This window comes from Kogia breviceps, chromosome 14 (genome assembly GCF_026419965.1).
Source record: "Kogia breviceps isolate mKogBre1 chromosome 14, mKogBre1 haplotype 1, whole genome shotgun sequence".
Lineage (NCBI taxonomy): Eukaryota > Metazoa > Chordata > Mammalia > Artiodactyla > Physeteridae > Kogia > Kogia breviceps.
The window spans coordinates 11,802,906-11,819,406 of NC_081323.1; the positions used below are offsets into that span (position 1 = coordinate 11,802,906).

The 16,501-nt window shown below is 48.4% G+C and overlaps 1 protein-coding gene across 2 annotated transcripts in view; it reads left to right on the forward strand.

Annotated features, from left to right (window-relative positions):
• The window catches only part of KCNB1 (potassium voltage-gated channel subfamily B member 1), a 107,861-nt gene extending 91,941 nt beyond the window's left edge, over window positions 1–15,920 (forward strand). For both annotated transcript variants that reach the window (XM_059036036.2, XM_067012050.1), the window contains exon 3: window positions 9,466–15,920. In XM_059036036.2, coding sequence (XP_058892019.1) covers window positions 9,466–11,475 — 2,010 coding nt within the window. In that variant the 3' untranslated portion in view covers window positions 11,476–15,920. The remainder of the gene's footprint in view (window positions 1–9,465) is intronic.
• The last annotated feature ends 581 nt before the right edge of the window (window positions 15,921–16,501 follow it).

The window sequence follows — 16,501 nt, forward strand, 5'->3', positions numbered from 1 at the left end:
TATACGAAAAAGAACTATTGTTAAGTCACCCAAATGTCTCTTTCTAAATGTATATTGGGCATTAACCAGCAAAACTGGCTATTGTCAAAATGACCACTCACAGGGCCATCATTCTGACATTAGCCAGAGTGGTACCCAATCCCAGCATCCAGACTAACACATTTAGTTACTTTCAGCAGCCCAACCACCTCAGCCAAGCTCTCAGAGACTACCCTTCCCACTCCTCATCCTATCAGACTCAGGGGGCAAAAGGACAGGTTTGTGGCTGAGCAGAGCCTGTGGACACTGCCCTTGCCTAACGTCTCCTATGCTCCTTGTTTTTTATTCAAAACACTGCTCTCTGCAGCGGGGATAGACTGAGGCCATTCATCACCGTTAAGACTGACAGTCCCTTCCTCAGCTCCGCATGCCCTCAGCACATATCAGGACTTGGCGATCACTCAGGCAGGAAGGACACTGCCCCACGTTTCTCCCCATCACCTCCTCCCTCTATAGGGATCAGAGTCAAGTTCCCACCCCCATCAGAGACATTGTCCTCAGATGGGCAGGAGGTTGTAACAGCACCAGCTTCTAGAATTCCTGTTTGGCAAAGCTCATGAGAACTTAGTTGACCTGTTAGGAAAAGGGTACCCAACCCAGAGCTTTTGGGGAAGAGTCAGGTCACCTAGGGAAGATGGTTCAAGTGAGGGCATACATTAAAAGCCATAACCCAGGGCTTCCCCGGTGGTGCTGTGGTTGAGAGTCCACCTGCTGATGCAGGGGACACGGGTTCGTGCCCTGGGCCGGGAAGATCCCACATGCTGCGGAGCAGCTGGGCCCGTGAGCCATGGCCGCTGAGCCTGCGCGCCCGGAGCCTGTGCTCCGCGGCGGGAGAGGCCACAACAGTGACAGGCCCATGTTCTGCAAAAAAATAAATAAATAAAAATAAAAATTAAATTAAATTAAAACCATAACCCAGACCCCAGGATGCTGGGATAAGAAAGGTCCTCAGTGTTTAAAAAAAAGGTGGAGTGGGTGCTTCAGAGTCTAGTAGACATGGATTTAAAAGCCAGCCTCTACCACTTCCTTAACTGTCACTTTGGATATAGTCTTTCTCAGCCTCAGTTTTCCCAATTATAAAATGAAGGGAGGGGACACAGCACACCTTGCAGATTGTTTGGGGGATGAAATACATTCTTTATTTAGACACAACCCCTGCCCTCCAGTTGCTTACATTCTACAGAGGTGGGCATTATTGTAAAATTGCAACTTGGACAGCATTATGAGGAGAAGGGCATAGTACTACTAGAGCCTGCAATTAGGAATTTGACCTGGTCAGGGATGGCTTCCCTGAGGAGGTGATGCCTGAGCTGAGCTAAGAAGGATGAGTAGGAGTTAACCAAGCAGAGTGGAGGGAAAAGCATTCCAGGCAGAAGGAACAGCATGAGCAAAGCCCCTATGGCAAGAAGGATCATGGAGACTATGAGGGACCAAAGGAAAGCTAATGTGCCTGAGATGAGAAAGCAAAGGGCAGCATGGAACAAGACGAGGGTGGAGAGTTAGGCAGCGTACAGACTAAGTGACTGTAACTGTGAGACCCCAAAATACAGTGGCTTAAACAAGATGGATGTTATGAGGTAGACCAGTAGCTGGCAAACTTCTTCAGTAAAGGACCAGTCCAGGGCTGGGGTTAGCTTCCATCTCAGATCCAAGATAGTTGCTCCAGCTCTGCACCTCACAGCTGCCTCCCCTCCAGCAAGAAAGAGGAAAAGGAAAGAAGGCAAGCATCATTTTTGCTCACATTCCATTGGCCGAGCTTAGTCACATGGCCACGTGTAACTGCAAGGGAAGCTGGAAAATGTAGTCTTCATTCTGGGTAACCCTTTGTCCCGCTAAAACTCTATTACAATGAGAGAAGAGAAGAATAGATATTGGGGACATCTAGTGGCTTTGGGGACACCAGAAAGAGGTCAGTTTGCAGTGGTCCAATGGGAGGTGAAGGTGACTTGGGACAGGGTCATGGTTTAGCAGGTGGAGCGAATGGAACAGATCCAAAGGTGTTTGTGAGCCAGAATGGACAGCACGTGGTGACAGTTTGGATATGGAGGCAAAGGATGGGGTTGGATGTGGCAAGTGTGACCCTTAGACTCCTGGCATGTGCAATTAGATGCAGGTCTTGTCTGGAAAGTTCTTCGTGTATGGTAGCAGGTCAGGTAAGTGTTGCTGTCTTCAGTATCATATCAGTGGGCCCAGGGGGCAAACCCGACACCTACAGAGACCTGACAGATAATGAAAGGAGTGAAGGGGCCTGTGGACCCTGGGGAACCCGCGCCCTGTCTAAAGGGACAGCTACTCCTTAGCGCCAGCAAGTTGTTGCCATGGGGAACGCAGGTTGAACGTGTAGACACAGTATGTGATGTTCCAAGGGAAATCTGAAAATCTAGACTTTTATGTGAAATCTCCTAATTTGGAAGCTTGGACAAATAAGTAAAAGTAAATTTCTCAGCCCCAAGGCCTCTGGTTTATAATGCCTGGGACACACCCAGCAATGTCACTGCACCCTGTTTCCACCTTTGTGTCTCGGTTGCCTTCTCATGGTGAAGGCCTCTGTCGCCTGGCTCACCCCAAGGCCTTCATCCTCTATTGTCCCTGGATTCCTGTCCCTTTGTGCGCATGAGCGCCCCCTGCAGGCTCCCAACTCCAATTTCTCACCAACACCCCCCACACACACCAAAGGCCCCTACCTGTAGAAGAGGGAGCCAAAACCATCAGCCTGCTCCCAATCCCCTTAATCGGATCTGCGCCAGTGACCCTTCTGATTAAAACTCCCCATCTGTAATCCCCCCCTTAAAGCTGGGGAAGCGGAAGCACCATAAAAGGAGCAAAAGGTTAGATGGTCCAGAAACTGCCACCTCCTACGCCCTTGAAAACGTCTTGGGGAGATGCACAGACCTGAATTGGAGTCCCAGATCTACTCCTTGCAAGTTGTGTGGCCCTGGAAAAGTCACTTCATTCTCTGAGCCTCCATTTCATTCGTTTGCTTGATCATTCATTTATTAACTATTTAGGGATCTCCTGCTCTGTGCCAGGCACTGTTTCAGGAGCTGGGGTTACAGCAACGCAAGACAAACCCAGCCTGGGCCCTCATGCAGCTGACATTCTATTGCGGGACACAGAGGAGAAAATTCCAGCTTGGAAAGATCAGGGCCGTGAAGGGACAAACTCAAGGGCTGTGACAGTCCAGGGGGTGGGTGTTCTCAACCCACAACTGGGAGTCAGAGAGGGCTTACTGGAGCAAGTGGCTTCTGAGCTGAGGCCAGAACAGGCTGTAGGAATCAGCCAGGAGAAGTAGGGGAGGAAGGGTACTCCAGGCAGAAGGAACAGCATGGACAAGGATCTGGAGGTGTGAGAAACCATGGCAGCATGGCTTGGGAATTGTAAGTGCTTTTGCCAGGATTCATTATGGAATATGCAGTGGGAAATGGAGGAAATGGTCTGGAGAGAGAAGAAAGGTGGACTTAATACAAAAGCCAAATCTCCTTTTTATTCCTCCTGCCTCTCTGACCTCACCTCCTCCCACTCTCTGCCTTGCTCACGCAGCCCCACCCACAATGAGCTTCTTTCTGTTGCTTGATATGCCAAGCTCATTCCCACCCCAGGGCCTTTGCACATGCTGTGCTTGTACCTGGAATGCTCAGATCTTTGAATGACATACTCCTCACCTTCAAGTCTCAGAACCAGCACATCTCCTGTGAAAGGCCTGTCCTGACCACTCAACCTCACGTGGACAGCCCCAGTGCTTCTCTACTGATACTCCTGGTTTGTTTTTCTCAGTAACACATGGCACATAATACTATCTGACATCATCTTGCTCCTTTATTGGTCTATGGGGTTTTTTGTCTGCCTTTCCCTACCAGTTCCTTAAGGCCAGGGAAATTGTCTTTCTTATCCATGCTGCATCCCCAGCAAAGAGCATAGCACTTAGTAAGTGCTCGGTAAATATATTGCCAACTAAATGCAAAAGGATCGGAACTTCATGGGGAGCCATTTCAGGGTTTACAGCAGGGCCGTAGCTTGCTCAGATTTCTGCTTCTCTCCTGTGACCCATCAGTGTGGTTGTGAGGATTAAAAGCAATGCGATACTCTTTATGGAAAGCAACTTTTTATATAACTTATATTGAGGCTAATTTTACATAGCATATAATTCACCATTTCCAGTGAGCAATTCAATGATTTTTCAGTAAATTTGCCAAGTACAACCATCATCCTAAATCAATTTTATAACATTTTCATCATCCCCATGAGATCCTTCATGCCCATTAACTGTTAATCCCTGTCCCCACCCTGGCAACAACTAACTTGCCTTCTGTCTCTATAGGTGTGTCTTATCTGGTCATTTCATATAAATGGAATCATACACTGTGTGGCTTTTTGTGTCTGGCTTCTTCCACTTAGCATAATGTTTTCAAGATTCATCCATATCGTATCATGTATTAGTATTTCATTCCTTTTTATGGCTGAATAATATTCCATTGTATAGATAGACCACAGTTTGTATATCCATCAGTTGATGGACATTCAGGTTGATTTCACTTCTTGCCTCTTACAAATATTGCTGCTGTGAAGATGGACGTGTATGAGAACAGTTTGCAGGACCTGAACACTAGGTGCAGCTCTCTGCTGGCCAGAGCTTCTAGTGTTGCTGCACAGACTTGACCCCAATGGGCTGTGTGACCATAGACTAGTCCCTTCCCTTCTCTGCTTGAGTCTCCCTATCCTTCCAGAAAGGAGCCTGGACCCTTTTCTGCACAGACGTTCTGTGCCTTGTCCATATTCCTGGAAGAACAGGGAAGTGTTCAGAGCAAATGATAAACAGCCTGTTTATTGCTGGAGCCAAAGGTAGGTATCCTGTGATTAACCACCAGAGCCAACAATTTTTTTTTAGAATGAGAAAGGCCTGGCTTCAGAACCCTTGATTCCCTCCTGGGTACCCCTACCTGCTAATCTCTTCTCTCAGAGGACCAAAGCCCCCTCCCACACTTGGTGCAGACAAGTAGGCTGCAGGATGCAGAACCTCATTGCAGGGAGGGAATTTGGGTACAGCCTCTGAGTCCTGGTCCTGTTTCCTGCCTCTGCTCCCTGGGTTCCTGGAGTCCTGCCCAAACCCGATTGGGCTCAGATCCAGGGAAGCAAGGCTGAAAATGCAGGGACCTGACCAGGGGTTTGAGCTGGGGCTGGGAGGACTCATTGCTCGCCTGGCTGGTCGCCCATCCCTGCAGCCCATCCCAGAGACCAAATCAACACTGTTCATTTGGGTTCAAGACTGTTTAGAGGATGTCTGCTGCCTTAGCCAGGCACTGGGGTCCACAGACCTAGTCCTGGATCTCCAGAAGCAACCAGTCCAGAGGCTGGGGGTAAGGGTGACAATAAATTATCCAAATAATAATTTAATAACAAAATATATATTAAGTGGCTGTTATGTGGTAGGTGCTCAATTACTTTCATCTCCATTTTAGAGATAAAGAAATGGAGTCTCGGGCTTCCCTCGTGGCGCAGTGGTTGAGGGTCTGGCAGGGGACACAGGTTTGAGCCCTGGTCTGGGAGGATCCCACATGCCGCGGAGCGGCTGGGCCCTTGAGCCATGGCCTCTGAGCCTGCGCGTCTGGAGCCTGTGCTCCGCAACGGGAGAGGCCCGCGCACCGCGATGAAGAGTGGCCCCCGCTTGCCACAACTAGAGAAAGCCCTCGCTCAGAAACGAAGACCCAACACAGCAAAAATAAATAAATTAATTAATTTTTTTAAAAATGGAGTCTCAGAGAGAGGAAGTGACTTGTCCAAGGCCACTCAGCCAGGTGGGAATAATAACACTACTGCTCAGAGCCAAGTCCAACCAGCTTATAAATAAGTATAATGTTGTGAAATAATAAAAGCAATACAAGTTGATCTAAGGGCCTTATGAATTCATTGAATTCTCTTTGCCACCTTGCAGTGACCCACCCCCATCTTACAGATGAGGAGACTGAGGCACAGAGGGTTTAGCTCATGTTCAGGAGCTCCCTAGTCAGGAAGTGTAACCCTGACCCTAAGGGCTTCAGTGGGTCTGGAAGAGAAAGCAGTCTTGTGGGCAGGGCTAGGAAGGGTGGGTCACACAGCGTTAGCACAAGTGCTATTTGATGAGTGCATGTGCCAGGGCAGGAGGCCTGGCACCCTCTAACCCTCCCAACCCAACCCTGAGCATCGGACACCCCCCTCCAGGATGCAGTGAGGCCTCTGCCTGCATTTTCTTCTTTCCTAAGCATCCTCAGGCTGAGAGGACGGGAGGGGAGAGCACTTTCTGGGGTACAAAGAGGGGGTGCCACCTTTGAATAACAGCACTAAGGACTGTACTATAGGTGGGTGCATAATTCATGCATCTGTCAGCGGACATCAATTATGCGGGCCTTCCCTGGAGTTGTCTTGGGGGTTAGAAACTGGGGCAGGCCTCCGCTGCCAGCCTCTGGGGGAAATGAGATCTCCCAACTCTTAAAGGAATAGACGCCCCAGGGATCAGCTCCTTCTCCTGCAGCTGCCCTCAGGGCCAGGAGTCGGAAACTGTAGCAGCTCCACTGCAGGGGCTCAGCCCGAGGTCACAGCTGGCTGCTCTGTAAGGTCAGACCCACTCTGTGCCTAGCTCTGGGCTAACAGCTCGTTTCCGTCGTTCTACAGCTCCTGAGGGGCTGACTACTGGTATATCCCGGAGATTCTCAACGTTGGTACTATTAACATTTGGGGCCTGATTCTCCCTGGTGGGGACTGTCCTGTGCATTGTATTCAACAGCATCCCTGGCTCCACCCACCAGCCGCCAGTATCACCCCTCCTCCAAAGGGTGACAACCAAAAATTTCTGCAGGATTTGCCAAATGTCCCCAAGGGAAGGGGGAGGGGTCAAAATCATCCCCAGTTAAAAACGACTGGAAGATCCCCATTTTACAAATAAGGAAACAGAGGCAAGGAAAGTTGCAATACCCAAGGCCACCGGACCCATAAATGGCCGTGAACTTGAGCCACAGCCAAGAAACACCATGAAAACCCATTGCCCTAGGCGCTGTGGGTGCAGAGGTGAATCTCAGAATCCATCCCTGTCCCCCCAAAGCTTACAGATTCTGGGCAGTGATGGACACGTTCACACACACACACACACACACACACACACACACACCTGTAATAGGCTGTAGTGTGCTAAGAACCCCAAGGCTGGCAAAATGACGAGGGAGCCCAAAGGATGGAGTGGCTGGCCCCTCCAGGGATGACCTCTGCAGGGAGGGGCCATGTGGGCTGGGTTTTAAAAGATGGATTGGAATTCACTGGACAGAGAGGAAGAGGCACAGACCTGCAGAACTGACCAACGATAGCGTGTGATTAGGGAAGCGTGAAGTTCGGGAACCTGTGGCAGGAGAGGCCAAAGAGAGGGGTCAGAGTCAAACTCAGAGACTTGGCAACCGTGTGTCCTGATCGGGGATTTACTGCAGGGGACAGAACCCTCTCGCGCTCACCCAAGCAGCAGCGGCATTTACTTTCAGGATACGGCAGGCAGTTTCATAACAAGGGCGAGAAGCAAAGACTAGCTGGCCCCTCGGAGGCTGGGTGGTCTGGGCTGACAGGGTGTGGGCTGAGCTATTTCCCCTGTGATGACAGCTAACATTTATTAGACATTCACTCTGTGCTGCTGGAACCTGTCCTGAGTGCTTTGCATGTGTTAACACATTTAATCTTCACAGCAGCCCTCTGAGATAGATATTGCCATTATCGTCCCATTTTGCAGATGAAGAAACTGAGGCTTAGAGAAGTTAAATGCCTGACTAAAGGTAAGGAAGTGGAAGCACTGAGACTTGAATCTAAAACAGCCTGACACCAGAGCCCAAGCTTTTAACTGTGGCCCTCTACACCCTTTTCAAATCTCCTGTGTCCTCTCTGCTCCTTCTCTCTGCCTCTTCCCTTTAATCTCTGGCTTCTCTAAAAGGTTCAGCTTTCTCTGACTTTTTTACGGTTTTTCTGATCCCCTACAATGTGGGTGAAAAGTTGTTTGAGGCTTGGGCTTATCGTGAAGCTGGTTCAGGCCTGGGCTGTACTTGACCATTTAATTCAGAGGCTCACCACCCCCATAACCCACTCACCCCTGGATCCCTGAACTCAAATCTTCCATGGTAGACTGGTTCAGCCCAGCCTGGGTTTTCTGTCCATCTCTGGGCCACTCAGCGGCAGCCGGGATCAGGTGATACAAGCATGGAGACCCCACCCCCACCTGCTGCCCTTTAGCAGGGGCGGCAGAAAGGGAAGCACAAGCCTATGAGAAGAGGACAGCTTTTGCAGGGTGGGGAGGAGGGCTGATAGATAAGTTTAGGAGTTTATATTTTTTCCTGAAGAGTCCTGGAAATGTATTTAGCAGGAGAGTGATGTGACTGGATTTGTATTTTTGAAAAATAGACCCTAGAGCAATTTATTACATGTTTGCATTTCTGCATAAGCTGTAGACTAGCCTAGGCTCCATTAAATTCAACAGACATCCAATGAGCCCAAACATCTGGACCAAACCCTCTTCTTGATCCAGGGGACTCAAAGGTAGTTAAGCTGTGATCCTTAGCCTCAAAATTTCATAGTCACACTCAGGAGTTAATAACATGAGACCAGGATGTCTAGGCCTCCCTGAAAATCATCTTCAAAACCTTGAGCGTTTAGCAAAAAGGTCTGTAGCTTTCATCTCATTTCTAACACATTCTTAAGAGCTCAAGTATTGGGGTCAGACAGACCCAGGTTAATATACTGGCTCTGCAACTTAGCAGCTTTGGAAGCCTAGGTTTCCTCATCTTTTCATTGGAAGTACAACTTAATGGGGTTGTTGTAAGAATGAAATAAGGAATTGCATGGAAAGTGACAAGCATCGTGCCTCGGATACAATGAACACTCGATAAAGGGTAACTATTGATATTATCATTAGTATAATGTCTGGAAAGCGGTACCCCACCCCATAATAGTCATGAACCACTGGTTTAGATCACGAGACGGCCAACTATGGCTTGCAGGTGAAATTCATCCCACTTCCTGTTTTTGTAAATAAAGTTTTAGTGAAACAGCTATGCTCATTCGTTTATGTATTATCTAAGTCTGTCTTCATGCCATAACTGCAGAGTTAAGTGGTTGCAACAAAGAATTCATGGGCTTCAAAGTCAAAAAGATTTACTATCTGGCCCTTTATAGAAAAAAATTGACTGACCCCTGGGCTTGATGATTAGTTTTAAATCATTTCAATCCTCTGGGCCTCAGTTTCCACGTCTGTATGATACATGGATTTGAATAAATAATCTTTTTAGCTCAAACATCCAGTCATTAGGTGATTAGTGAGCTATGAAAATGCTTTTGAATGTTGAGGAATGTCCTGCAGACCCAGAGTATTAGGATGACCATCCCATTGGTGGTTGATAACTAAATTCCACTCTCTTCTCCTCACAGATCCTTGCCATAATTTCCATCATGTTCATCGTCCTCTCCACCATTGCCCTGTCTCTCAACACACTGCCCGAGCTGCAGAGCCTTGATGAGTTTGGCCAGACCACAGACAACCCCCAGCTGGCCCACGTGGAGGCCGTGTGCATTGCATGGTTCACCATGGAGTATCTGCTGCGGTTCCTCTCCTCCCCCAAAAAGTGGAAGTTCTTCAAGGGCCCGCTCAACGCCATTGACTTGTTGGCCATCCTGCCATATTATGTCACCATCTTCCTCACTGAATCCAACAAGAGCGTGCTGCAGTTCCAGAATGTCCGCCGCGTGGTCCAGATCTTCCGCATCATGCGTATTCTCCGCATTCTTAAGCTCGCACGTCACTCCACTGGCCTCCAGTCCTTGGGCTTCACTCTGCGGAGGAGCTACAACGAGCTGGGCTTGCTCATCCTCTTCCTTGCCATGGGCATCATGATCTTCTCCAGCCTTGTCTTCTTTGCCGAGAAGGATGAGGATGACACCAAGTTCAAAAGCATCCCAGCCTCTTTCTGGTGGGCCACCATCACCATGACGACCGTTGGGTATGGAGACATCTACCCCAAGACTCTCCTGGGGAAAATTGTGGGGGGTCTTTGCTGCATTGCAGGGGTCCTGGTGATTGCTCTTCCCATCCCCATCATTGTCAATAACTTCTCTGAGTTCTACAAGGAGCAGAAGAGGCAGGAGAAAGCAATCAAGCGGAGAGAGGCTCTGGAGAGAGCCAAGAGAAATGGCAGCATCGTATCCATGAACATGAAGGATGCATTCCCCCGGAGCATCGAGATGATGGACATTGTGGTTGAGAAAAATGGAGAGAACCTGGGTCAGAAAGACAAAGTGCAAGATAATCACTTGTCTCCCAACAAATGGAAATGGACAAAGAGGACACTGTCCGAAACCAGCTCAAGCAAGTCCTTTGAAACCAAGGAGCAGGGGTCCCCTGAGAAGGCCAGATCATCTTCTAGTCCTCAGCACCTGAACGTCCAGCAGTTGGAAGACATGTACAATAAGATGGCCAAGACACAATCTCAACCCATCCTCAATACTAAGGAGTCTGCAACACAGAGCAAACCAAAGGAAGAACTTGAAATGGAGAGTGTCCCCAGCCCCGTAGCCCCTCTGCCCACTCGTACAGAAGGGGTCATTGACATGCGAAGCATGTCGAGCATTGATAGCTTCATTAGCTGTGCCACAGACTTCCCTGAAGCCACCAGATTCTCCCACAGCCCTTTGGCATCACTCCCCAGCAAAACTGGGGGTGGCCTGGCCCCAGAGGTTGGCTGGCAGGGAGCTCTGGGTGCCACTGGTGGTAGGTTTGTGGAGGCCAACCCCACCTCTGATGCCAGGCATCCCTCTGCTTTCTTCACTGAGAGCCCCAAGAGCTCCATGAAGACCACCAACCCCTTGAAGCTTCGCGCACTTAAAGTCAACTTCATGGAGGGCGATCCCAGGCCATTAGTCCCCGTTCTGGGGATGTACCATGACCCTCTTAGGAACCGGGGGGGTGCTGCGGCAGCTGTTGCTGGGCTGGAGTGCGCCACACTCTTGGACAGGCCCGTGCTGAGTCCGGAGTCCTCCATCTACACCACAGCAAGTGCTAGGACACCCCCCCGGTCGCCAGAGAAACACACAGCAATAGCATTCAACTTTGAAGCCGGTATCCACCAGTACATTGATGCGGACACAGATGACGAGGGGCAAGTGCTCTACAGTGTGGACTCCAGCCCCCCCAAGAGCCTCCACGGGAGCGCTAGTCCCAAGTTCAGTGTCGGGACAAGGTCAGAGAAGAACCACTTTGAAAGCTCCCCTTTACCCACCTCCCCTAAGTTCTTAAGGCAGAACTGTATTTACTCTACAGAAGCATTGACTGGAAAAACTCCCAGTGGTCAGGAAAAGTGCAAGCTTGAGAACCACATCTCCCCCGACGTCCGCGTGTTGCCGGGGGGAGGAGCCCATGGAAGCACACGGGATCAGAGCATCTGAACTACCTCCACACGGAGGAGAGACTTGGGGCAGGGTCCAAAGAGGAGTGCTGTTCAGCTTACCTGCCGTGGAGCTTTTGTGCATGACCTCTGAAACAGAAAGGCTCTGCAAAGCCCCCAGAAAGAAGAGAGACCAGAGAAAGCTCCCTTAAAACCTTGAGAGCCGTTAACGGGTCCATCAGAGTGAAGCTGGCCAAGCCACAGGGTATGGCGCCTCCTTGTAAGAGCTCCACGGCCCTCTTTGGAAGATGACAAGAGCAGAACTCACAGCCACCACTACCACGTTCTAGACATAACCAAGGCCACCTACTCCCCATTCTTCTCTCGTGGCTTTCCATCACAGCCTCTGAGGGCAAGATCTCCATCCCTCCTGGCTGCAGCTGGAGAAGGAGGCCGGAACAAGTGGCTGGTGTTAAAAGAGGGGGTTGACCAATTTGGTTTGGGGTGTTGCCTGGCCACACCTCTAGGAACTTCTGTCCATCACCTGCTGGATGGATCCCACTGTTAGAAGGCTACAGGGAATGCTTGTGTCATGGGGAAAACTGCACCATAAGCCACGATCCCAGCGCAAAACCCTTCCTCAAATGTCTTCATTGACTTCAGTATTCCGTAGTACCTGAGATTTTATTTTGAGATATCATCAGGGTGAGTTGCACCACTTGTACTCAATTCTAATTGCCCCCTGGCAATCTGGGAAGGGTTCAGAAAGCGGGCACTCAGCCAACAGTATGAACTCTGAGCATTGCTTTAGGGTTATGGAAGGAAAATGCTTTCTGTACATTGCTAGTGTAGACTCAAAAGATATGCAAGTGTCAAATATGCAGAAGAATAGCTTATTCAAAGAGACTGTATGTTACCGAAGAACAGAATAAAATCTGATTTTTTTTTTTACCTGAAAAAAACGAAAGGAAAAAAAAAAAAACCCAATTGAAATGCCCAGTTCAGACTTTTGAATACTTCCTGCTGGGGCAGGGAAAGCATTTACTATAATAGAAATTCTTTTTTGTTTCCTGTGATATTCAAGTTTGAAAAAAAAAAAAAAAGTTAAAATAAAAAGCACTTTATGTTTTTCAAAAATAGGTTCTACCAGGGACAGTGTCAACATCTTGCACTTTAAACCAGGCATGATTTCCCGTGGGCCAGTTGTTGGGACTACGGTTGGGTTTTTGCTCCAGGCATGTATCTGGCCACGGTGAGTGATACTGTGCTGGTATTACTGTCTGCTGTGTCAAAGTCTGTGGGCTCCTTCCCTGCCCCCCTGAAGCTTCCCCTTAACCCTCTTGCATCAGGAAGGGTACTTGGCCCCTGCATGGGGCCTCTCATAAAGTCATGGGTACAGGAAACTGGAACATCTCAGAAGAATGAAGTAGACGGTTGGGCATTGGGTGTTTTACTCTGTTCTCTTTCTTGTCAACCAGGTGTTGGTGTGTTTTCAGTGTCACTGTCTGTACTAACAGCTCAGCTCTCCTTTCTGCAGCCATCAATGCAGCCAGTACCGACAAAAGCAATAAGTATTCGTGTGCGTTGTGAGCGGTTCTGGTCTATCTCTTGGTGTTGGTCTTCCTGTCTTAGTTTGATGACCTGGCGTTGACCTGCCTGATTTTAGTCCAACAGCACGGTGCGTTGGCCATTCCTCAGGTCAGTAACACTGGGTGGAGCCGCTGGTTAGCAGGCTGCCAAGCTGTTGGCCCATGTGTCAGTAAAGAGGACACGTTATTGATCTGCTTGTCTTTAGTACAATGAACCGACGTTGTTCTCCTAGCACAAGTTTGAAGGATGGTGTCCCAAGTACGATCGTGTAGATCTGCTGATCCTCAGTACCGTGCCAGGCATATGTCTTCCTGATGGTACAAAACGGGGTTTCCCCGTCCTTCGTAGAGCATGTGGTTGGTCTGCCTGTTAGTACGATGGCGCCATCCACCTGTCAGTGCACAGACGTCGTGGCGTCATTCTGCCCGTGCTCTGCACAGTGGCATGAGGTTGGGCAACGTGTCACAGGTATGATGACATGCGATCATTCCACGGCCCTTAAAAACGCGCGTTCTCTGCTGCGTATGCACCCGGTTCGTACTGTTTCTCAGCATCCCCAGGGACTGTAGATCCCTCCAAGAGGGTGCAGTTCTGGTTTTTGCTGCGTTAACAAAGTATCTTGACTCTGGAAGTATCTCCGGAGTACTCTCGCAGCAAATGCAAAGGGATTTAAGGGGCAGGGAGTGTGAGGTCATCCTGTGCTGGTGGCACACCAGAGAGGGGAAGCTCCCAAGGTGCTTTACTGAGCACACAGGACAAGCTGGGGGCCTGTGGAGGAAAGGCCGCAGAACAGTCCTCCCTGGGCCATCTCACGTCTCTTTGTTTCCATCACCATTGACATCCGCCATCAGCACAAATGTGAAAATTCAGGGAAAACAAACAAATGCTTTTTGATAAAAGTAAATAGTTGTGATTTCCGATTCAGATTTTTTAGAGCTGATGCTATCTGTAAAAATTAATAATAATAATATAGTCTATTTTACATATCAGGAAAGTGAACATGTTTAAATATAGCCATATATAGCGAGAAGGAACTTACCACCCCTTCTTCAAATCGGGGCATTTCATTTGCTGGTTGAAGCAGACGAGAAGTGTACAGATTAGAAATGATTTCTTTCTTTCTTTTTTTTTTAAACTAATAACCAATTGGTGCAACTCTCCTTGTCTCTAACCAAAGGCCCTTTCTGCCTTGTGCGGTCATGCAGGACCTACCCCTTCCTTCCTCATGTATTTTGTCTGAACTTAAAGTAGCATTTTATTGAGTCACTTTTGAAGGATGAATTCAGAAGTATCATTAAGAACCTACCTTTTCAGGCTTAATAGCCAGAGTCCTATAGAGTTCTTATAGAAACAGAATAACTGAAACTCAGCATATACTATGCTTAGAAAGTATCGCGCTTTGTTTTGGGTTTTCCTTTTACTTGTGGATGTATTGTAGGAATATAGCTTTTACCCTGTGCCGATTCAAAATAGAGTATTGTAAGTTCTCCCAGGCCCCCACCTGCCAAAAAGAAACATACCCAGATTTGTAATATGTGTACACCCTACCTGTACCTGTGTACGCGCACTGGGATATCTACCCGAGTCTCCAGTGAGAAGCTAACCTTGATAGACGGGTGTTGATGGAGGAGAGGAAAGCAATGGTTTGGAGGCAATTACGGCTTTAACTTGATGGTCGTCCATGTACCACCCATTCCTAAACCAACGAAAGTGGGAAAAAAAACGAGTCATCCCAAAGAAATGAATCTAGGGACTGGAGGTGAATGGATGCCTGGTCCCTTTGGCAAATTCAGTAAAACTCATCAAGAACCCCACCAAACTTACACCATCATCAAAAAGGGCTCGGGACCAGGTAGCTCTGTGTCCTGATCACACAGGGGACTGTCCACGACCAGCAGAGAGAGGTGGGAGAGCTCTGGAGGAGTCCGTTTATTCACCTTTTCATCTTGGGGTACAGAAGAGCAATACGACTGGAGTGCAGTAGAGTTCTCAGTGCCTTCTTTAGGGATTTTACCTTAAGCACACTTAACGGGGAAAGGAAAAAGAGGAAAGAACATTCATTCCCGTGAAGCCCTTTTCTCTAAAAGCACTGGGGATCAAGAAGGAAGACAAGGACGATGGGGAAACGGCAGAATCCTGAGGAGGCCGTTTCCTTTCAACCCACCTGGCTTTGCCCCTTTGAATTGCTGGTGACACAAACTTTTTCAGACTGATTCCTGACATCTCCTCCGCCGTGTCTTAGTAACTGTGAGCCTCATCCCTGCCCTTTCTCTGAATAAGATCCACGTTTCTAAGGAGAAAAAAACAGAACCGTATTCTCTTCTGTAAAACTGTAATGTATTGTTGATGTTTGTAACTGTTGTATATTTCTGTCTTGCTCCAAGTTATGGCTGGAGTGTATAGTCCACGGGCAGGGGGAAATTTAAAATTCACCACGGACAAGGGTCACTAATGCCAGGTGTCTCTCTCTCTCTCTCTCTCTCTCTCTGCTTTCCTCATTTCTCTGCCAACTAGTCTCAAGTAACATGACCCCGGGCTTCAGCCTCCAGTCAAGTAACTTTGAATCCAATGTGGTGAGAAGCCTCTAGCATGTGATCCTTTGAGAAAAAGACTTTTTCTACTGCTGCGAAGTTGGCAGGCGTTAAAAGGGGGCTTTCCCCTGACTCCCCCAGCAGGACAGTGGAGAACCTGCAGCCCTGAGCTAAAATTTCCTCGCCTCCCACAGCTTATATGACAGCATCCAAATGCTTTCACTCAACCCCGGACGACTCAAACCAGCCCTGGCTACACCCAGAAATAAGAGTTACCTCTGCATTTTCTGTTGCCATTTTTCTGGCTCTAGAAGTATGTGATGCGTGACCATATCATAGGTTGTCCACGCATCTCAGAGTAGTCTATTTTTCTGTTCAGATAAAATATATATATATATATATATATGTATTTTTAGCAAATTTATAATTGGGCCATTGAGTCTAATTTCTTCTTTTGTAATACAGAATAACATCTTAGGGTTTTATCGTTGGTCATAATCGCAGCTGATATCTTCTGGTCTCCTTCATTTCCTCCTGTTGCTCCTTGGATCTTTTTTTTCTTCTTCTTCTTTTTGATTCTGATTTTCTGAAGGTGGGGAAAGACTTTGGGGTCTGACTTCCTCGTGCAGGCATTTCCTGACACAAGGCCTAGAATCTGTTGACCTGTTACTTTCCTCGTTCTGTCTGTTCTATTTATTGTTCTTAAAAATCCGGAACACAGATGCAGGAGTGAAACCAGGGGAAGCAGGGCTACAGATGGCCCTCAGAATCAGGATGGGATGTGGGCTGGTTTAGCTCATCCTCCACACCGTTCCGGGGATCTAAAGGGACTGAGTTTGTTCATTTCCAGAGATCTTGGAATCTAAAATCTCATACGAGGAAACCTCCCTCTGACATTTCTGAGATTCAGAAGACACCCAAACCCCTCTTGGCCGGCCTGTTGCCACGCCCAGTGCCCTGCTCCCC